Below are 22,052 nucleotides of genomic sequence, written 5' to 3' on the forward strand. Positions count from 1 at the left end.
CCCCCTTTCCACTCTGTTCTCTTCTCCACTCGACCAAGGAGAGTGTCTTCATGGTGAGAAGATCTTCAAGATTTTTAAGGAGAGTTGAAGAAGAAGAGGTGGAGATCCAAGCGCCAAGTGATTGCAAGGGTACTTCTAGAGGCCGGACAGGTGAACGGCTTCAGAACGATCTCAACGACAGCAGGTAAAGGGTGGAACAAGTTCCCCAAAAGGTACTTTTCATTCATTATTTTAAATATCGATTTTGAATAGATTAACATGCTTACACTACATGGAAACCACGTTTTACATGGCCGATTTTCAATTGTTAGTCGCGATTCCTCTTATTATTCTTCTGCTCATTTGTGTTCCTTTTCATAGAATGTTGATGTCTGAATTGATTAGTATTTTTAAGTCGTGGTAAAAATTATTGATGTTTTTAATTCAGCTTTATTTTTTATTCTTTTATTTTTTGTAGTTAGCGGCATTTTTTAACCACCATATGCAGACTTTTAATCATCTTCATCTTCTTATTATTTTATTCCTCTTCCTATTCGTCTTCAGCCTATTTTTCTCATTCTCGTTCTTGATCAATGGACAATATTTAATTCAATCTCTCTGTCATCTTCTTTTAAAATTTTTATTATATTTTCTTCTTTTTCTTCATCCCTTCTTCCTCTTATACTTATTATGCTTCATCTTATTATCATCACTCTTATTGATCAATGGATAATTTTAAATCCAACTATTTAATATTTTAATCTTCTTCCCGTTCAATCTCTCTGTCATATTCTGCTTGCTATTCTTTGTTGTCTTATTCTCGCCCTTCTTCTTGGTTGATGGAAGATTTTAAATTTGATAATTAATTTTTAATATTATTTTTTATCGTATGATTCTTCTTATACTTTCTTATTATTTTCTTCATCTCCTTGTTGGCTTTCTTCTTCTTCTTTCCATTAGTATTCTATTTCTTATTATTCATCTAATCTTCTGTTATTTCTCTTCGTCTCATTTCTTATTAGTAGTATTTCTTATTCTTCTTTTTTGTATTATTATTATTTTTTTCCAATAAGATAAATCGTAATTTCGTGAATCTGCGACAGTAAGACAATCCCATTGAAATATCTGGTTTTTTTATTTAATTTGCTTCAGCTAAAAAAACCCAATTAAATCATGATTCTCTGGTTCAATACGTTAAGAATCATAATCTAATTTTCCAAACTAGACAGATAAAATGATGACTTATACATCCGATTGCGAACTTTAAGATTTAGAAAGAAACATAAATAGGTAAATCCCAATTTCGTTTTCAGAATTTGGCTGATTAATTTAGAGAGATTTTTCGAATTTAGTTTTCAAAATTAGATTGACGGACAACCGAAATAAATAATCCCAATTTCGGTTTTCAGATTTCGATTTTTATGAACAAAACTCGTAGAAGCAGAAAAAGATAATCCCGATTTATCTATATGCATAAATATTACAATCGTGCACGGAGACATACTTTCTCTGCGTCACTGGCTGTCAGAGTCTCTCTTGCTCGCCATTGGAGTAGAACAAGGCGATCAGAGAACAACTAAAACACGAGGGAATCGATCCGCCCAACGATGTGAGTGCGCTTGTTTGCATTAACCTAGATCATTCTCGCGATGTGTAAAGCTGACAGCGTAGCTGATCTTCTGTCTCTCAGGGATAGTGATCTGAAGCCGATGGACGCAGAACAGCTCAGGGAGTATGGCCACCAGATGGTTGACTTCATCGCCGATTATTACAATAATATCGAGAGCTTTCCCGTTCTCAGCCAAGTAAAGGTATTTTTCGCGAGGAGTCGCTTAGATTTAATTATGATTTATGCTGAAAAGATGCGCTTCTAAGCGCGCCGGTCTTGCTGAATAAGTTCATATTTTGCCTTTTACTCATTCCCTCTGTATATTTGCCGAGTTTCGTCTGGTAGAGTCAGATTACTTTAGTGTAAGCTGTTCATTGACACAGCTTTAATCTTACTCTCTAATTTTCGGAGACATTCGAGCCTTTTAACTTTCTAGTATTCGTTTTCTGCTCCTACGAATTTTTTCTGTTCGGAAATAAATTTTCTATTTCATCTGTCAGCAAAAGCAAAAACGAGTCAAATATCTCAATTTCTTGTCGGTAGTTGTCAACCATTAAATCATAAATCTCGCATGCAGCCTGGGTATCTGCGTGAGCTCTTACCTGATTCAGCCCCTACCTCTCCGGAGAAGTTTGAAGATGTCCTCAATGGTAAATGGTTACATCGTTCATTTTGTTAATTGTTTCTTATTTTAGTATCAGATCATGTATACATATCTGTGAAACATTTTTTGACTTTCCATTCTTGCATCCGTACCCACTCAATGTTGACAATGCATTATTTGAGATGCAGATATTCGAGAAAAAATTATCCCTGGACTTGCACATTGGCAAAGCCCTGGATTTTTTGCTTACTACCCAAGCAATAGCAGCACTGCGGGGTTTCTAGGGGAAATGGTAATGTCTGGCTTCAATGTTGTGGGTTTCAGCTGGATAGCATCTCCTGCTGCGACAGAGCTCGAAGTGATAGTGTTGGACTGGCTTGCGAAAATCTTGAAACTTCCTACACAGTTTCTATCGTCAGGTATTTTTGTTCCAGGTGTCACTGTTCTTAGTTTTATTTTTGACATTTCCGGTTCCAACACAAGATAGAAAATTCTGTGGTGCCTATGCATGAATCTCATATCTTTTGCATGGATTCTCAAGATCTCCACAAAATCTTCATTCTATGATATTTTTCACTGACTTTTTTCGTGGAAATTCGGACCTGATTCTTTCCTTTCCCAGATTCTTTTGTCAGCACTATCAGCTAGCTCCATGGCTGGTCGGCTGTTGACCTAGCCGCCAGTCAGAACGAGAGATGAGAACAAAAACATTCATACTTCATTACTAGGGTTTCTTTGGTTTAAAACCCAGAGACTTACACGTAAATGGGCCGGCCCCATATAAGTGCGCTAGCGGATTAGTGGGTCTCTTATATCTGCGGCCCACATTTACAGATGTATAGAAAAACAATAAACTACACATAAATGTAGGGACAGTAGGGCTTCTGCTGACAAGCACTTTTTTAACCTCATTGATAAAGGTCTGAGAAGAATTAACGAAAATATCACTTCGGTGATGACACTGAGCTTTTGACTTTATAATTGTGTTTGATGAGATGCACTGAGAAAATCTCTTTAATAGTTAAGGGTGAAATACAAAAACATTCTAAAAAGCTATCCAAACCTTTATCAATTGGTGAGTTGAATCCCGCGAATCCCGCGATACTCATTCCCTCTCTGGTCAAACTCAAGATTGAAACATGCACATGATTTAAATCCGGGATTTTGCAGAAGTCCATGTCGAATGCAGCCCTTCTACCCAAATGCAACAATTTAAAGGGAAACAATCGTATCCCTATGATTAGGGTTGGACATTTAGGACGGAGGACAGGTTTGATTGGAACGAACCGCGACCATAGGTTTGCCATTTGAGGGTGGACCAGTTGGTCTAACAGGTTTAGGTTCAAGGGATAAAAAGGTCCGGAACCGAAAGTAGATTATTGATACGAACCTTGATCTAGGTTCGTATCAGGAGGAGGTTGGAGGGCGATGCGAGATAGACATTCCCAGGGTAGGAGAGTCGAAACGGGAATGAAGAGAAAGGTCGAACAGATGGGGACAGGGATCGACCGAGGACGAGCCGCCTGATGACGCGGTGAAGGGTTGACGATTGCAGGGACGGGGATCGCCGGAGACTAGAAGGGAACCGAATGGCAGGGGTAGGGATCGGATCGGAGGGGAGCCGGCTGAAGATCCGGTGAGACGATCATGGGGGTAGGGGATCGCTGGACGGTCAAGGGGACGGGACCGAGACGAGGAGGATCGAGATAGTGAGCCAAGAGTCCGATCTTACCATAAGTCTTGACTGCCCTCCTCAAGGGAGGGCTACACATACTTATAAGAAAAGCGATCTACCCTAAACATGAAATGGGTTAAATTCCTAAGATACCCTTTGGGGGTAGAGGATCGTATCAATTATCAAATATTTATTTTAATATTTTTTGTAAAACTCTAAAAAATATCAAATCCAACTCAACGGAGATGTTTTTATTGAGCTCAGCGTAGACGCCATATATTTGACCATCTGTGGGCACCCACTTAATGTAGAGGATATTTAAGATTGCTATGAACATAAATTTTCCACTTTGACTTTAACTTTAACATTGAGTCGTCAACTTGACCAGATGGGGACCACTCCGGACCGGACTAGGACCGAATAAGAATGGACCGGAGCCGTACCGAAGTTTAGGTAAGGTTTAGGTCTTTACTAAAAACCCAGACTAGACCGGGACCGCCAAACTGTACCTGTGATCACATGGTCACCTTCCGACCCAGGTTGGGATCCATCAACAGCCATCTGTACCACCAAAACATTGAATTGGAGTGCTTGGTCAAAAAACAACTCACATCAGGCCCTATCCAACCTTCTACAGCCCTAGTGCCTGTCCGGCTTTGCTGATGTTCAATATTCGTATCCTCAACGAAATCAAGGTTCCAAACCATTTTCTCATTCCAGTTGTTGATGATGAGTTCACTGTAGAACTTATCAAGGCAGAAGTTTGTTAATATCGTGCATATGACATCCAGAAAGTCAGATTTTTTACTTAAGGTGAAATAAATATGGGAGTATTGGTTCACGTTTTGTAATGTATGCACGGATTTCACCCGACTATGTGATACAAGCAAAAATGAGCTTTGTCAAGCCTAGATCAAGAGCCTGATACTATCTGTATCGAATTGGTAAGAAAAAGATCAATAAATTCAATTTACAAATGTCATGTCACAATTCCACAGTCAAATCCTTCTTCAGAATTCCCTGTGGATGCGGATCCTCCTGTTGCTAGCACCCTTTGTTGGTATGAACGCCCCAGAAGACCCTTGCCGCATACAGCTGGTGTCTCCAAGATCGCCCACAACTGCCAACTGCTCCTTTCTTGGAGGTCTCACTTCTTATTTATAGGCATCCTTTATTCCCTTACAACTGCCAGTCAAGAATGGGAGTTAGTGGCCACGTCAGCATCACATGGGCCATCAGGTCCCCTGGTGCCTGTTGACTGGTCAACATTATTTATTTGGCTCCCGCTTCTTTTCCTTTTCTCATATACTCTAATGGGAACCGTATCAGATCCCAACTAGGTGGTTATGAAAGCCAGTTGGATCAGGGACAATCCTATTCGGATGCTGTCTAAATCAATCTCCTTTTCCAACAAAGAAGATTTCTGTTCTCAAAAGATCAAAGGGAGAGAAATAGTCCCAGATGATGACCACGTTGAAATCATGCATCAACAGATAAGGTGAGGGAAAGAGAAAGCTGTGCAGACTTGTTAGCTAGACTCCTCAAAATTGTTACACCTGGACATTTCTCTGAAAAAGCGCAAGGAGGACAATTTGAGGTATCCTCTGTTCTTGCGAGTTTGGGTTTGGATAAACCATATGTGAGGAAAGTGGTAAGGGTTAAAAATTCTACTGTCTACTCTTTATGTAGTTTTTTCTTAAGGCCCTATATGGACTCAAACAGTCTCCTTGTGCATGGTTTGAGCGGTTTACCCAGGCCACGAAACAACTTAAGTATCAACAATCGAATGGGGACCGCAGTGAAAGAAGGCGGTGCGGGAGAACGGCGGTGAATCGGCGGGGAGAACGGCAGTGAAAGAAGGCCGACTGTCGGGGCAGGTCGGAGCTCGACAGGGGAGAAGGGAAAACGGCAGTGAAAGAAGGCTGCGAGGGAGAACGGCGGCGAATCGGCGGGCAGAACGGCAGTGGAAGTAGGCCGATTGTCGGGGCAGGTCAGAGCTCGACAGGGGAGAAGGGCGAACGGCAGTGAAAGAAGGCGGTGAGGGAGAACCTGTGAGGGAGAACGGTGGCGAATCGGCGGGGAGAATGGCAGTGAAAGAAGGCCGACCGTCGAGGCAGGTCGGAGCTCGACAGGGGAGAAGGTCCGACCGTCAAAGAAGGTCGGAGAGGGGAGAAGGGGAAAAGATTGACCGTCGGAGATCGTCGGGGAGAAGATCGTCAGAGATCGTCGTGGAGAAGGTCGTCGGAGACCATCGGAGATCGACCGCCTTGACAGAGGAGAGGGTCCGACCGTCAAAGGTCGACCATCGGAGATCGTCGGAGCATGGGGAGCTCGACCATCGGAGAAACTCGTCCGTTGGGGATCGTCGGAGCATGGGGAGCTCGACCATCGGAGAAACTCGTCCGTCGGGGATCGTCGGAGCAAGGGTAGCTAGACCGCCGGAGATCTCTCGAGAGTGACCGTCTGCGATCGTCGAACTCCCCGTTGGAGCTTGACCGGCGGAGCTCGACCAGCCCGGTCGGGAAAAAAAAAATTTTTTTTTTCCCGACGTCGGGCGTGTTAGCTCCCATGGGCACCAGGTTCTACGCCAAGGGGTTGTACGACGAGGAACGATACGGTCGTGTCGGACGAGATGAGCGACTCGATGGGAAAAGACATGCCGCGGCTCAGCGTGGATGTGTCGAAAGGGGACCCTGACACGTTCATCCGGGAGGAAATAGATTGTGGGAAACATACCGTAAAGCTCTTTCTGGGGGGGTTGGTGGCCTCACATCCAGACGTGTTGGAGGGCACCGCGACGAATTTCAGGCCTTCAACCAAGCAAGCGGGAGATCTCCTCTGGACCAGCAAAGAAGATCACCCCATATCCTCGACAGGGCAAGATTCCTGCGGGATTGTGCAGGCGGCGATTTCCGATGGGAGGACCCCCGACAGGGCACCCGGGGACCACTGTGACAAAGTTCTTGGAGTTACGGCTACCGACCATTACAGTGGCATCCAGACGACAGGCTCCACTGCGGCCATGGGGGAGGGTCCCACCGTGCCCAAGGTGAAAGGGCCCCACACACCTCCACATGGAGGGAGGGGGTGGGGGGAGGTCTTGAAGACCAAGGGGGCGCTTGAAGGGGGTCATCCCAAGTCTTAGCAGAGCCGGAACAGAACCTGATCCGCCGGGATGGACAAGATGGCAGCACTCGGATGATGGGAATGGAGAATGATACGGGTGAGAGACCCATGTATGCACATCTTGGGGAAGGGCCAGAGCTCCGGGATAGGGGGAGCAGGGTCATCCAGAAGGGGCAAGCGAAAAGAGGCCCCACACCACACAAAATGGAGAAAAGGGGGGCGCCACCAAGAGAGCACCGTCCCCCCCGGCACACAAACAAGGATGGGGAAGCTCAAGAGGACCATATTTTCGCTGCCGCGGATAGAGCCGCGCCAGGAGCAAGCTGGAATTGCAGGACGGGAAAGGAAGCCAGGGACGCGGAGGTAGGAGACAACGACGGCTGGGTGGAGGTGAGATCCCGTCGGGCAAAGAGGGGCCAGCATGTCCCTCAGAGGCCATCCGGGGAGAAGAACATATGCTTCAGGTGTTTATCGTCGAGCCACCACGCGCGCCTCTGTCGGGATCCGGTGGTTTGCCGCCGTTGCAGAAAGACAGGGCACCGTCAATATGAGTGCCGTCAAGGGGGAGGGAAAGGGAGCAATCGCCAGGCGCAAGTGGGACATCCCGTCCGAAGCCCAGGTCAACAAATGGTCCAAGGAGAAGTAGACGGAGATGACACATGTTCCAGCATCCTCCAAAAGTGCTTGGTGGGCGATGTGTTCGGGGTCCATCCCGATGTCGAGAATGTTCGCGCCGGCTTATGGCAGAAATTCCCTCAGTTGGATCAGGCGGAGGTGCAAAGGATAGGTGCACATTCCTTGCTCCTTCGAGGGGCCTCATTGGCCGCACATGTCGCGGTATGTGGATGGAAGCAATGGGTCACTGATACCACGGAGGTGAGGTGGCGGCGAGTCCTCCCTTCTGATGGGGCTGAAGGAGTTAAAAGGATGGGGATACTAGTGGAGGTGCACGGGGTCCCATTGGTGCATGAGATGACATTAGCAAACCTGGTCGCCTCTTTCGGCCAACTTAAAAGCATCATCTTGACAGGGTTAGAATTCGGGGACCCAAATGTGGTGCTGTTAGAGGTCGAAGTGATAGAAGGGGAGGAGCTGCCTGAGTCAGTCTGGGGTCAGGGATACGCATGGGCATTCAAAGGCAGGATAAGGGCCAAGATCCCTCCAGCCGCGCCAGGAGAGTTCGGAAGACCAGATGTCCATCGGGAGGCAGTGGCGGGGAAGGGTGATTCTCCCACGGGAGTGCCTGAGGACGGAGCTTCAATGGAGGAAGACGCACAGGATGGGGCGAGTGGGGCCCCGGTCCACGTGGAGGCCACATCATCGGCCATCCTGCCGGCCTCGACCATGGAGGATAATGTCCACCAAATTCTCGAAGATCAAAACCCAGGGAGGAAAAGGGTGAGACAGATAACTAATGACGACCTCCGCCGGTTTAAGGGAGTTGTTTACCGGAGGGGAAAATTTGCGCGTACGGAGGAGGACGGTAAGAAGACCTGGGTGGTGTCCGGACACAACGGTCAGATACGCCTAATCGCTGACGGACGATCATAGAAGATGGCAGCTCGTCGAAAGCCACATGGGGCTGCGCCAAGAGACCAGAAAAACAGCGGGGAAGAGGCTGCAGAGTCCTTTAGCCACAGAGGACGCGGTGACGGAGGAGGTCCATGGCACACATCCGACGATGGCGGAGTTGGCCGAGGAGGTGGGAGTAACCCCGGAGAGGGTGCAAGGGGGGCAAGCATCGGATCATCAATGAAGTGTCTATCGTGGAATATACACGGACTGCGGGATGAAGGGAGGCGGGGAGTTGTGGGCAGCTATTTGCGTCAATGGGGAGCGGGATGTGGTGTGCCTACAAGAGATGATGTTGGAGAGATAGGACACTAAGGTATGGAACTCGGTGGGAAGGGGTTCTCTAGAGGGTGTTGTGGCCGTAAATGCCACTGGCAGATCAGGGGGCTTACTAGTGGCATGGAACAGGAAGACCTTTGCTAAGGAAGGGTCGTATGATTTATTATGAGATGGGAGAGATCAAGGGAAAACGTAAACAGATGTGACAAGATGACATAAGATAAAAGAGACTAGCTGACAGGAGATGAGAGATAAGTCGAAACAAGGTAGGTCATGAGATATCATGAGATGAGATTAAGTGAGATGACATGTCAGGAAATGAGAGAGATATCATGAAATGAGATGACGAAATGAGATGACAACAAGAGATGATATGGGAGGATATTCAACGCGAGATGATGAGGGAGAGATACCGCATGAAGAGAGATATCACAGAGTAAGGGTGTAAGATGATGTAGGAGGAAATATCATGAGATGAGATTTTTTGAGAAATGAGGTATGTAATATCATGAGATGAGAGGAGAAATCTGATAACATTAAATTTGATCAATAAATATATGCTTTTCTACTTATTTTTTACCATATATTTATAGATTTGCACTAGCAGTACTCACCATTTAAGAATAAAGTAAGAAATTTATGATTTATTTTTCAAAGCTCTATTTTTATATGTATGTTATTGATTTTTTGAAACTAACCCCACTTGACTCCTTAGAGTCAAGTGGATTTCTCACATCTTCTTGGAGTTTTATTTGAAGAAACATGACTTAGGTAAATACAATGGTGGATTTCGGATACAAATGGGAAGAAAGCAGAAAACTAAGCCATCTAATTTATAATAAGAAGATGCCCAATATTCAAGAATCCCACTCTAGAAGCCCATTCAAACCTCCTTAAAGACTGGGTCAACTTAACGTAAGAATTGTGGAACTAGCCCACTGATGTCGGACGTCGTCAGTGACTTTGTCCAACAAATAAAATCACTAGGTGAATGTAACTATGTGATGTGTGTGTCCTAGGTGAACTGTACGTGCAGGGCCGACGAGTTGGGATTACGTCAAGTTCCGAGCTCCAAGGCGGGCATCCTTTAACGGTGACGGTGACATGGTGGCTATAAAACTACGGAGAACAAGCAACGGATTTCAATGCATGGTGGCATCGGTATATGGTCCGGTCATTGCAGCCCGACGTCACGGATTGTTGGAGGAATTGGAGGTAGTCACCTCCCTCTTTCAGGGGTCCCCAATGCTGTTTGGCGGGGATTTTAACGTCACTCTGGAGTCGAGCGATAGACCGAATGGCTTGGGAGGGCAGGACCCAGGATCTGAGGCGTTCTGGGCATTCATCTCGGGGGCGGGACTGCAAGAAATGGGACCGATGAATTGCAACTACACATGGCGTAGTACGAGAGGTCCTACCACGCTCTCCCGCTTGGACCGATTCCTGTGTTGGTTCGACCTATTGGAGGCAGATCCATTAGCAGATGTACGAGCTCTCCACAGACCTTTATCTGATCATGCCCCAATTATATGGCAGGATAACGTTGGGCAGGTTAGACCCACCTACTTCAAATTGGACCGATTGTGGCTACGCGAGAGAGGCTTCAGAGAGAAGGTGATAGCATGGTGGATGGTTCACTCTTCACAGGACTCAGCCATGATGAGGCTGGCCACCAAGCTGGCGGGCCTGCGTCATTACCTCATCGGGGAGAAGAGACAGATTCGAGAGGGAAGACACTGAAGAGGGGATGAAGCCTTATTGAGGGTCCAGCATTTGGACGCCATTGAAGATACAAGATGCCTGTTAGAAGACGAAATCAAGGAAAGGAAAACATGTCGAGAGGTGGTGGAGGAGGATAAGAAGCTTGAGATGGATTGGAGGCAAAGATCGCGACAGATTTGGCTGAGGGAGGGAGATGCCAACACTCGGTTCTTCCATATGGTGGCGAATGGAAGGCGGAGGTCAAATCACATCTCCACAGTGAAAGTGGGGGATCAAGAGTTTGTAGGGGCTCAAGCGGTGGGAGCAGCACTAGCGGGCCATTTCCAAACAGTAACTAAGCGAGGACCCCGAAACCAGTGGCGATGGGAGGGTCGGGGGGTATCCCGATTATCACAAGCACAACAGGATGAGTTAGCGAGAACTTTTAGTGCGGAGGAGGTGAGGGCGGCGATCAAGGGTTTGAATGGAGAGGGAGCTCCGGGCCCTGACGGCTTCCCAGTATTTTTCTTCAGCAAATTCTGGGAAGTTGTCGGCCCTGACGTGATGGATACCTTGAACGAGTTCCAGAGGGGCAAGTTTGGCCTGGAAAGACTTAATCGGTCATACTTATTTCTGCAGCCCAAGTGCACGGGGGCAGTGAATGTGGGGGATTTCAGACCCATTGCTTTGTCGAATTCCATCTATCTCATCATTGCCAAGGTGATGGCTAATCGTTTGAGGGTGATAATCGGGGGTCTAATCGGTCCATTCCAATCGGCCTTCATCCCAAGTAGGCAATTGCAGGAGAGCGCGGTGGTGGTAGGGGAGATGGTATCAACATGGAAGAGAACGGGGACAAAGGGCTTTATTTGGAAGGTGGACTTCGCGAAAGCTTACGACTCCCTCGATTGGAAATTCCTATGTTCCGTCATGAGAAAGAGGGGATTTCCTAAGATGTGGGTGACCTGGGTACGACAGTGTGTTACATCCCACTCTTTCTCGGTCTTTGTCAATGGCCGGGCGGAAGGAGGGTGGATCCACCCATGGAGAGGAGTCAGGCAGGGTTGCCCTTTAGCACCACTGCTGTTTGTCCTTGCGGTAGACACATTGGCCAGTTGTACCCTTAAGGCATGTGAGCAAGGCTTTTTACGAGGATTTCACACAGTGAGCTATCCGGGGGGCATCCCATTGCTCCAATATGCAGATGATACAACATTCTCTATGGAAGGTTCGGTAACAGAAGCTCACACTGTATCGTCCCTGCTGGAGTTGTTTGCGGATTTCTCGGGACTATGTCTCAACCGGGAAAAGTCAGCGTTCGTGGGGTTCGGCCTATCCTCGGAGGAGGAGACTCTATGAGCCCGCGTGCTAGGTACACCCCGAGGCTCTCTTTCGATGAGATATTTGGGGCTCTCTCTCACGGGGAGACGGCTCTTAACCGCAGAATGGCAACCAGTGATCGATAAGGTGGAGCGGAGGTTGGAGGGCTGGAAAAGCAGGTACTATCACGAGGGGGTCGTATGGTACTCTTGAGATCGGTGCTCTCCGCTATCCCTATTTTCTACCTCTCGCTGTTTAAGGTGCCGGTAGGGGTGGCCAAACGACTCGAAGGATTAATGAGACGATTTTTTTGGGGAGGGAATGGAGGAGGTAGCGGGATACCCATGGTAGCCTGGGATGTGGTCTGCCGACCCATGAAACAGGGAGGACTGGGTATTCTCCACTTGCAATCTATGAACCTCGCATTGCTTGCTAAATGGGTTGAACGAATGGTGTAATCAATGGAGGGGCTAGCCTTCAAGGTGCTAAGAGACGTATATGATCCGTTGTTGAATTGGGAGAGGGGATGTGCACACAGGAGGGGGGAATCCCCTTTTTGGCGTAGTCTGCATCAAACCATTCCTCACATATGGGATTTTTTGACCCCAAGGTTGGGAGACGGGGGAGGATTCCGATTTTGGATTGATAACTGGACAAAGTATGGACCCCTGAAGATACAGTTTCCAAGACTTTTTGCGCTGGCAAGGAACCCCAATGTCGCCGTCAGTGAATGTTGGGAAGGGGCTTAGGTCCCTAACCTTCCTGGGACTTTATCGGAGGATCGTTTCGGGGAGCTGTTGGGATGCATGAGACCATCCTACCTCTCAAACCCTCGGGAGTCTCCCGAGATGGGTGGGTATGGGGGGGGCCGCCTTTCTCAGTAAAGGACGCATACTTGAAAATCCGAGGGGAAGCGAGAGAAGACATCTCAACCAGAATACATGCCATATCATAATGAAGCAAAAACTCCCCCTAAAGGTGAGACTTTTCGGTTGGTTGCTGAGGAGGAGAAGACTGGTCACACGGGTCTACCGCAGGTGATGGGCACCAGCAGAGGCCGTCTCGTGTCCTCTGTGTGGCGAGGGCGATGAAGACTGCTCACACCTTTTTTTCGCATGTCCTATTGCCAGGGGAGTATGGGCATCACAACAGATCTCGGGGATGAATATTGTGAAAATGGTAATCCGAGGAGAGAGAAAGTAGATAGAGAGAGAGAGTGCACAAGATTGGGGCAAGAAAAAAGATGTCTATTACTGCATCATAGTTCCCCTTATATACAGAATTAATCCAGGGCGAAAAAGCCCTTTCAGACAGAGTTACTTGTTTAACAAGTAATTCCTTACTTGTTAAACAAGTAACCCTCCAACGGTTACTTTTGAAAAGTGACCGTTGGAGGGTCCAACGGCTAGTTAAAAACTAGCCGTTAGACGCTGGGCCTGTCCAGAACAGGCCCAGAATATATCAGGCCCTGATTGGGCCCGATATTCAGTGGGCCCTTAGTGGGCCCATAGTGGGCCATTACTGGGCTGCTAATGGGCCTGTCAGAGGTCCATTAGCAGCATCCTAAGGTCATTAGTTCTTTTATTAAATATCCTAATAGTTCTATTACAATTACATGGCCTTAGGCCCATGGTTAGTGCATCAATCCTTAACAAATATATCCTCAGGCACCGATTTTTGGGCATCACTCACGACTGGTAGATACCAGAACAGAGCGCAATGGGGGAGAATACTAGCAACACTTTGGGCGATATGGATGCATCAAAATGATGTGGTGTTCAAGGGAAGGACGGCATCGGTTGAAAACGTCATCTCAGACGTTGCGGCTCTATTATCTTTTTGGGGGTTGGGGGGATAGAGTGAAGGCCTTAAATGGCCATATCTGTATATGATGTGTACATATTCTTCCTATTTTTAATGGAATACGTGGACCACCGGTTTCCGGGTGGTCTGCCCTACTTTTTTTTCAAAAAAAAAAAAAACAATCGAATGGGGATCAAACTCTTTTCTTTCGATAGGTAACTCCGGACTCTATTGTGATCCTCATTGTCTATGTTGATGATATTATCATCACCGGAAACTCCTCTCAAGGGATTACAACATTAAACCAACAACTCAGCGACCAATTCGACATTAAAAGTCTGGGTCCACTCAAATACTTCTTAAGCATAGAAGTCAGTCTTTCATCCAGTTATATATATGATCTTCTTGATGAAACCGGCTATCTGCTATGCCAATATCTACACCGATGGAAGCAAATCTTTAACTTAAACAAGACAATAATGAACCAAACATTGACTCTCTAACTTATCAGCGTCTCATTGGCAAACTAATTTATCTGGCTCATATTCGCCTCGACATTTCCTATGCCGTCAATGTCCTTAGCCAGTTTATGCATCACCCTAAAATATCTCATTTGCAGGCTGCACACTTGATCTTACGTTACCTAAAGGGAGCGATTGGGTATGTCCTCGCAACTCAAACTGTATACTGACTCTAATTATGCTGGCTCGCAGGTTGATCGCAAGTCTACCACTTGGTACTGCTCTTTCCTATGCTGTAACTTAGTCACATGGTGCAGCAAGAAGCAGAACGTCGTGTTTTTATCCAGTACTGAAGCGGAATTCCGAGCCCTTAGTAAGGGCATCTGTGAAGCACTCTGGATTTGAGGCGTCCTCCAGAAGCTAGGTTTCTCGCCTAGCCAACTTACACTACTTCATTGTGACAATAAATCTGCTATCAGCCTGGCCCATGATCCAGTCCAACATGTTTGCACCAAACACAAGGATATCAACCGTCACTTTATCAAAGACAAACTTGATTCCCAAGTCATCGACATTTTCTACATTCCTACGAAACAACAATTGGCTGACATCCTTACCAAAGCTTTGCAGAGGGATCAACATGATGACCTGGTGTCCAAGACATCCATTCCTCTGCTCGAGGGAAGGGGGTTGTTATGGGATTATTATCTAGCATGTGGGGCCCACATGCTTTATCGCGTACAGCTCAAGAGTAGCCGTTACAATTGCTAGCCCTTATAAAACCTTTATAAAACCCTTTTCAAAGTAATAGAAGGCACACAACGTTTTTAGGTTTCTTTTGTGTCTCCAATATTCTCTCAGTTAACAGTTGGTCAACGCCAAGCCCCTCTACCTTAGTCAACAAACAGTCAACACTCAGTCAACACCAAGTTACTCGGCCATGGTCTTCCCTGGTCAACTCTAGGTCAACACTGAGGTTTTCTGCCATGTTCTACACTCGTGGCCAAAGCCACAGTGCATGTTGTGATCAACCCTCGGCCAATGCCGAGTTACTCAGCCTTGATCAATGCCAGGTTATTTCCTGGGCCAATGCTAAGTCCTCCTGGGACTCCCACGTTATTTCCTGGTGGCTGGTCTTCACCGAGTCCATGTTTTTTTTCGCCAATGCTGCCTTCCACCACTTGGTCAGCTCCTTGTGCAAGTCATTCACTTCCTTCGCCTTGGTGTCCCTCCCGAGAGTCAGCTCCTCCTTTGACACATTTTTCACCGATCCTTCTTCTCATTGCTCTTACCGCCATCTCTGTCTGGCTTGCTTGAGCGGGTGGGCGGTGGCCTTGTCAAGGTCTTCGTCCACGAGCCATTGGATCATGTTGAAGGCATTGCGGATGAGATTCTTCTTGATGGTCTTAGGTTGCTGTGCTGCTGAAGTATCTCCCTCGAAATGCTAAGTGGCAGAGAGTCTGAGTTCACGAGACCCCTCAAGAAGTTGAGGTGCTTCGGAAGGAGCTCTTCAAGCTCTTTGGATATGAAGAACTGGATGAATCCCTTTCAACGGGAGCACATTTTCTCTTTGACAATGGCACTTTCTTTGGACGCTCACTGGAATTCAGCCACACCACAGGGACTGCGACAATGATCTCAACGCCGCCCATGAAATGCTCTTACGAGTCATTGACGCAGATCTCCGGGGGCGACGATGTGCTCACCCGACTCCTCCATAGTGCATACCACTGTGGGATTTGACTTGGCCAGCTTCTTCTGAACCTCCACCAGTTTGTTCATGTCCGCCTATCTTGTACTCGATCTCCACGCGGACTTCATTAATCTATTGTTTCTTCATTGAACGAATGGTTACTAGTGCTTGCAAAGGGGGATATATGTGGTTGATAAATTTCACTCTGATTTGAAGCTTGCCATCATAAACCTATTGGTCGTCACTATGCAGAGGCAAATAACCACGTCTTTTTTCACATTAGTTCCTGTTTCTATGCTAAGACTCTGATCCACCAGTGATCTCAAGACAAGGGAATATGTGGAGAGAAGAATAACATTTCCGAATTAGCTGACTAAGTATAATGTGGGTGCAAGAATGTTTAGAATCCAGGGATGATCATGTAGAAAGCTTCATGCGATTGTCTTACTGATCTTGAGATATTTGGGAGGATATCATGTGTATGTGATATTAGCCTACACAAAAAATATAAAAAAGATGTGCAGGGAGGGAGATACGTGCGGCCTTTCTGATATTGGACGGGACTTCGTGGTCCTATAAATAAGAGGGACCTACCCCAAGTAAGGGGGAGGGGTAATTTTTGTTTCTGAAATTGGCAAGCAAACTGGGGATGGAGATACTTTCAGGAGTCCAATTTGGCAGACTCCTTGGAAGAACAGGTCAATCCAGCAGAGTCTAGGCATCTTCTGCTTTCAGAATCTCGCTTCTTCAAGTTTGTTGAACTTATTCCTAGATCCTGAATTCTCAGCCTGAATATTATGGAAAATTGGGGACGTGAAAAAAACAGAAGGATCAAGAAATAAATATTTCAAAAAGAAAAAGAAGGATCAAGAGAGACTGGGAACACTTCTTTTGAAAAAAAGAACCACAGTCCCTTGATAATCAGGAGAATAAATACAGCGAAAGTACAATGATCAACTTAAATGTGTTATGGTCTACAAAGCCCGCTAGCGGCAATACCATCTTTTCCATTCCCTCTTGCATTTCCCTTTAAATATGTAGCCCTCCTCATTGGAGGGCAGGACAGGAGTTTACAAAAGTAGTTGTTTCCACTCGGTAGTTTTTCTCCCCCTCAGTGACGCCTACTCCATCGAGCGGTATTCCCTCCGTCGATGTCCACTCTGCTGCTCCTCTGCTCGCCCTTGTCCCCTCGGCTTCATCCATTCTGCCAGGGCCACTTCATGATATGATCCTGGCAGGGAACCTACCATATGGTGAAGAACCTGATCGTCGGGTAGAGAGCGAGAGAGAGAGGAGGGAGTAAGAAGAAACAAAAAATAAACTTAGGCTTAGAAAAGTTTGTTCCGTTAGGATTTGATACAGCCACATAGAGGAGAGAGATAAGTCATATCTAATGGGTCAGGATATGGGCCCATTAGACAATATAATTGTAATAGCCCATTACGAACTAATATTTCAACAAACGGTCGACTTGTTTGTGTGACCCCTTTTTCTCAGGCTATGAAGTTATGCTAATGCTACCCTAATAAAGATCTAACAGCTCTGTATGTCTAAAGAAAATCACCCCTTGCTTATGCCAAGTGAGAGACCCATCTTTGTAACCTCTTCTTCCTCTGCTTCTCTTTTATCATTTATATACTATCCATTTTGTGTTTCCTAAAAAATCTGAGTCTTATATTATATATCATTTTACTAAAGATTTTTTTATTTCTGGTTTTACTATCTGGCAGGGCAGGGTGGAGGAGTCATCCAGGGAACTTCAAGTGAAGCAGTACTTGTGGTACTACTAGCAGCTCGTGACAAAGCATTGAGAAACATTGGAAGAAACTCCGTCAGCAAGCTTGTAGTGTATGCATCTGATCAAACACATTCTTCACTGCAGAAAGCATGCCAGGTCAGTTTGATTTTATTTCATTTATTTGACACGAAGGAAAAGCATAAACCAAAATTAATAGGACAGCTTGGTTTCTTCCTAGAAGCACTTTGATGTTCATAGATCACTCTGCACAGAAATTATTCCCACCTTAGTTTTTCCGAAATGTCGTCTTCGGAAACTATGACTCCCATTCATACAAATTATTTTTCCTATTGAAAATGAAAATGTAAGTTTAACCTTATATTATCAATTGAATGTCAGTATTTTATTTTCTTTTGTATTTGCCATTACTTATCACTTGTTCATTTCCATTTTCACACCTCAATTTACCGGATGAACATTGTGATAATACCCCCAACCGAGTAGGTTTATTTCTGCCATGAGTGTCAGGATGTTTCTCTTTCAAATAGTCTCAGCCAGGGCATTTGTGTTTTGTATTTCTTTTCCCAACATGAATTGTCTACTGTATATCCTTTTCTTTCCATTCTAGTCTAACTGGCCAAATTAGTAGCACACTACATGAACAACCTGGTGCTTAAGCAGTGTTGTTTAGTGAAAGAAGCTCGCTGTCTGATACGTTCTATTCAAGGAAATATAAATAAGAAATAAGAAGAGTGCCGGCCGTCAACCCCACGTCTGATTATGTGGGATGAAACCCGATAAATAACACAAAGGAGAGTGGGATGACATCTTGTTTTGTTGTGAAATCTTGAAGACAGATGGTTATGTCGAATAGAACGAAGGAGCAGCAGGAGTCAGCCTGCTGAACTAGAGGAGGGAAGCTCTGGCTAGGAGGAAGGAGCATCTTGTTACATCCCGTGTTGAGACTGGATCGAACGACGCTGTAATTTCCTTGAATTGTAACTTGGTGTTCTCGATTCAGCAAACAATATCTTCAACCACAAATGATATGAGATAGTTCGGTCTAGGAGGGAAAGGAGGGAGAGAAGTTCCCAGGAATGAAGAGGAAGAAAGAGAAAGATGAGAGGGTAGCGAAGGATCGCAGCAAAAGGGAGGACGTTGGCAGGCAGAGGGAAGCGGCGTCAACCTGCAGGCACGGAGAGGGAAGGTCACAACCTGAGGGAGAGGGAGGAGGTGAAGAGGGCAAGACTCACAGTGATGTTTTTCCTGCCTTTTACTCTCAAGAGAGAGGGCTTAAATGGGATCATCAGCGGGATGGGCCGAGGCTTTTGGACTGGGCCTGATGCCGTGGCTTCTTCTGAACATATATGTGTTGGTTTTCTTCAAAAAAAACATATATGTGTTGGCGAATCATATCAGATCGCTACATCTCAGTTCTTATTTCATTCTATTCTTTCTACAAATCAAGTTTATCGATTAACATTGGCAACCTATTGTGTTTCTTGAATTTGGAATCGGGGATCTTTTGTTGATACGAATCAAGTTGTATCTCTGTCATTGTTCGATTTGAGTTTGCTCTTCTCGGGTTTCCTAGAGACGAAGTCAGCTGCCAAGAGCTGGAGACAACTGTCCATGGAAGACGAATTGGAGTAGGCCAGGAGGTGAAAGGAGAGGACTGATTCAGCAAGAAAAGGGGAAGAGAAAGGAGACAGGAGAGCAAATGGAGTGGCTGAGAGATACAGGAGGTGCTCCCCTAGGAGAGTGAGGAGGATCATAGCATATAGGCATTTTTTTGTCATTTAGGCCTATTAGGTACATTTGGTCGTTGCTCTCCACTCAAGAGGTATCAGGTCAGAAGATGTAGTGACAGGGCTCTGTAATAGAGCAGGTCAGATGAAATGACAGATGTAATGCGAGGGACTGGGCTCTGAATTATAACATGTCAGATGTAATGCCAGGGACGAGTGGTACGGGAAATGATCCTTACATCATCTTGATCAAACGTCTATCTAATAGAAGATTGGTCTGAACCTTCGTTGTCACTACACCTGCCTCTAGAGGTGACAGGTGCCGATCTGGAGCTTCTCTGCCACTGCAATATCTGAATTCTTCATCTTTTCACAATCTATAAATTTATTCTTTTCTTTCTTCCTCAATTGGGACCAAGGTCTCTACAACATTCTAATGGGTATACCATATAGCCTCCTGTTCATCAGACCCAGCAATATGCATTCCAGAAAATTGTATTAATCCTTTGAGAATAGAATCAATATTTGTCAAGAGTATTTGCCCCTTCTCATTTGTGTCCTAATCATCTCTCAACCTGAAGGAAGAAGAGAAGGAAAACAGGATACTAAAGCCAGGAATAGCACAGGAGTTGTCCACGGCACTGATTCAACGTTATAACATAGCAGCCCAGGGAGGAGATAGCGGGAACTTCCACATGGAACATGTCAGGATCCACGTTGAATCCTGCGGTCGCTCCTTCTCACTCTTTAATAGCACTTGACGGCTAGGGTTTGTGAGAAAACAAAGATGAAAAAAGCATCACTTCCTAACTCATCGTAGCCTGTATAAATACAGGTTACATTGTAAATGGGCCTGACCCAGTAATTACTCCTCAGTAGCCTCATGTAATGGGATTATAAAAGGATACTTTACAGGTACATAGCAGGAAAACGAGTTAAATAAACTTAAAGATACATAAAGAAAAAGGCAATGGATAGCAGAACAACAATTTTGTAACTTGAGAAAGCCTTCACTTATTCTAGACGATCTTGGATCTATTATTCAAAAAAAAAAGTTCTGGGTACAATAGTATATACAGCAGAAAAACAAAAAATATCTTTCGTCAATGCGTCCTTTTCTTCTGTCTATCTGACTTCTATGCTGGCATAGATCACAATCCATTTCGAAAGTGTCATATCTAGTTTCATAAACAGGGGAAACATCTCAGATTGAATTGGAATTTCAATCAATGCAGTGAGTATTTCTGTCAGTTGTTAATGCAGTCGCTATGAAAAAAACCATTTTCAGTTATGTGTGGATGTTTGTCTGACAGATTGCAGGAATCTATACGGAAAATGTTAGAGTCATCAAAACAAGTTCAAGCTCAAATTACTCTTTTGATCCGGATTTACTAAGAGAAAAGATATTGGAGGACGTATCATTTGGTTTGCACCCGTTTTTCCTTTGTTCCACAGTAAGAAAATATTTCGTTTTTATCTTGTGAAGTGTTTCTTTTATAGTCTATGTTACTACTTATGCACACAAATAAATTTTATAAAAAATATTTCTGAACAGCTATATGACATCACTTCTGACTCTTTGATCTACAGTCTAATACCAACATTATAAACTTGGATAAAGCTTAAGAACTCTTCTTTCCTGCTTTTCTTAACTTGCGAACCTTTTGACTGAAGAGAAGTTTTAAAATCTCCAGTTTGGAACCACCTCATCTGCTGCAGTTGATCCCTTCGATGCTTTAGGAAAAATATGCAGGGTATGTATGCAATGGACCCTACACCTATTTCTCTTTATTTTACTTATTACGTGTTACAGCCCCTTGTAGAGGTTACATCCCTTTCTTTCATTTTATTAGATAGAGCAGATGGTTAAGTTTCCTAATCTCCTTGTTCTACATGGTAGCTGAGCCTGTGGTAAGATGCTCATGGAATTCTTGTCTTATGATTGTGGCCTTCAACTGTCAAAATTGGGATTTCTCCTCTTTTCTCTTATGATCGTGTTTCCCTTTCTGACTTCCCATCTTTCACCCTCCTTATGGCTGTGATCTTATTTCATGTTTTGTTCCCTTTTGTCTTCCAAGTCAATAATATTTTGAGGTCATCATTGATCATCCTTATCTCCTTGCAGTCATAGCTTTAGGCCTTTCTGAATGTAATCATCATCTCTCTCATCTCTTTCTCACAATTTGCTAAATGATCAGACATCTCTCTCACTCTCCATCTCTTCTCACAATTGTAGTATAGATCTTTGTATTACAATCTTGTTTTTCTTTCTCACGATACTGTGTATCCTCTATTCCTTAATCTTCTTCTTGGAATCTTGATCACTTTTAATTCTTCTTTCCTATTCAAGATCGTTGCTACCATATATTTCTGAGGTCATGAATTGTATGTCAATTTGTTTCTTGATGATCACAAATTTATGATTGAATCACAAAGTTTGTCATTCTTCATGGTTGTTAATCATCTCACACCATCTCCTGGTCGTAACCTTGATTCCTTCATTAATTATCGTTCATTAGTTATCTTATCCAATTGGAAATTTTCTTTCTGCATTATAATTGACCTTTCTTGCAATTGTTTCTCTTCCTTGAAATTGGTATTTCCTTGATCCTTATTGCCATCAAGATAACTAATTTACCTGTTAGATTAAATAACCCTGCCTAGTTCTGACATTCTATATATGGCTCAGATATTGCTACATTTCATTACAGTGATATCTCAGCCTCCTACTGGTTACTGCCATA

The 22,052-nt window shown here is 44.9% G+C and overlaps 1 protein-coding gene across 1 annotated transcript in view; it reads left to right on the forward strand.

Moving 5' to 3' along the window:
• Nucleotides 1-1,462: 1,462 nt before the first annotated feature.
• The window catches only part of AAS (Pyridoxal phosphate (PLP)-dependent transferases superfamily protein), a 22,579-nt gene continuing 1,989 nt past the window's right edge, over nucleotides 1,463-22,052 (forward strand). Inside the window, exons 1-7 of the mRNA XM_078585692.1 lie at nucleotides 1,463-1,588; nucleotides 1,670-1,790; nucleotides 2,166-2,238; nucleotides 2,381-2,611; nucleotides 17,553-17,716; nucleotides 20,622-20,762; nucleotides 21,003-21,062. Of these exons, the coding sequence (XP_078441818.1) occupies nucleotides 1,587-1,588; nucleotides 1,670-1,790; nucleotides 2,166-2,238; nucleotides 2,381-2,611; nucleotides 17,553-17,716; nucleotides 20,622-20,762; nucleotides 21,003-21,062 (792 nt within the window). The 5' untranslated portion in view covers nucleotides 1,463-1,586. The remainder of the gene's footprint in view (nucleotides 1,589-1,669; nucleotides 1,791-2,165; nucleotides 2,239-2,380; nucleotides 2,612-17,552; nucleotides 17,717-20,621; nucleotides 20,763-21,002; nucleotides 21,063-22,052) is intronic.

This window comes from Wolffia australiana, chromosome 14, assembly GCF_029677425.1.
Source record: "Wolffia australiana isolate 7733 chromosome 14, ASM2967742v1".
Taxonomy (NCBI): Eukaryota; Viridiplantae; Streptophyta; class Magnoliopsida; order Alismatales; family Araceae; genus Wolffia; species Wolffia australiana.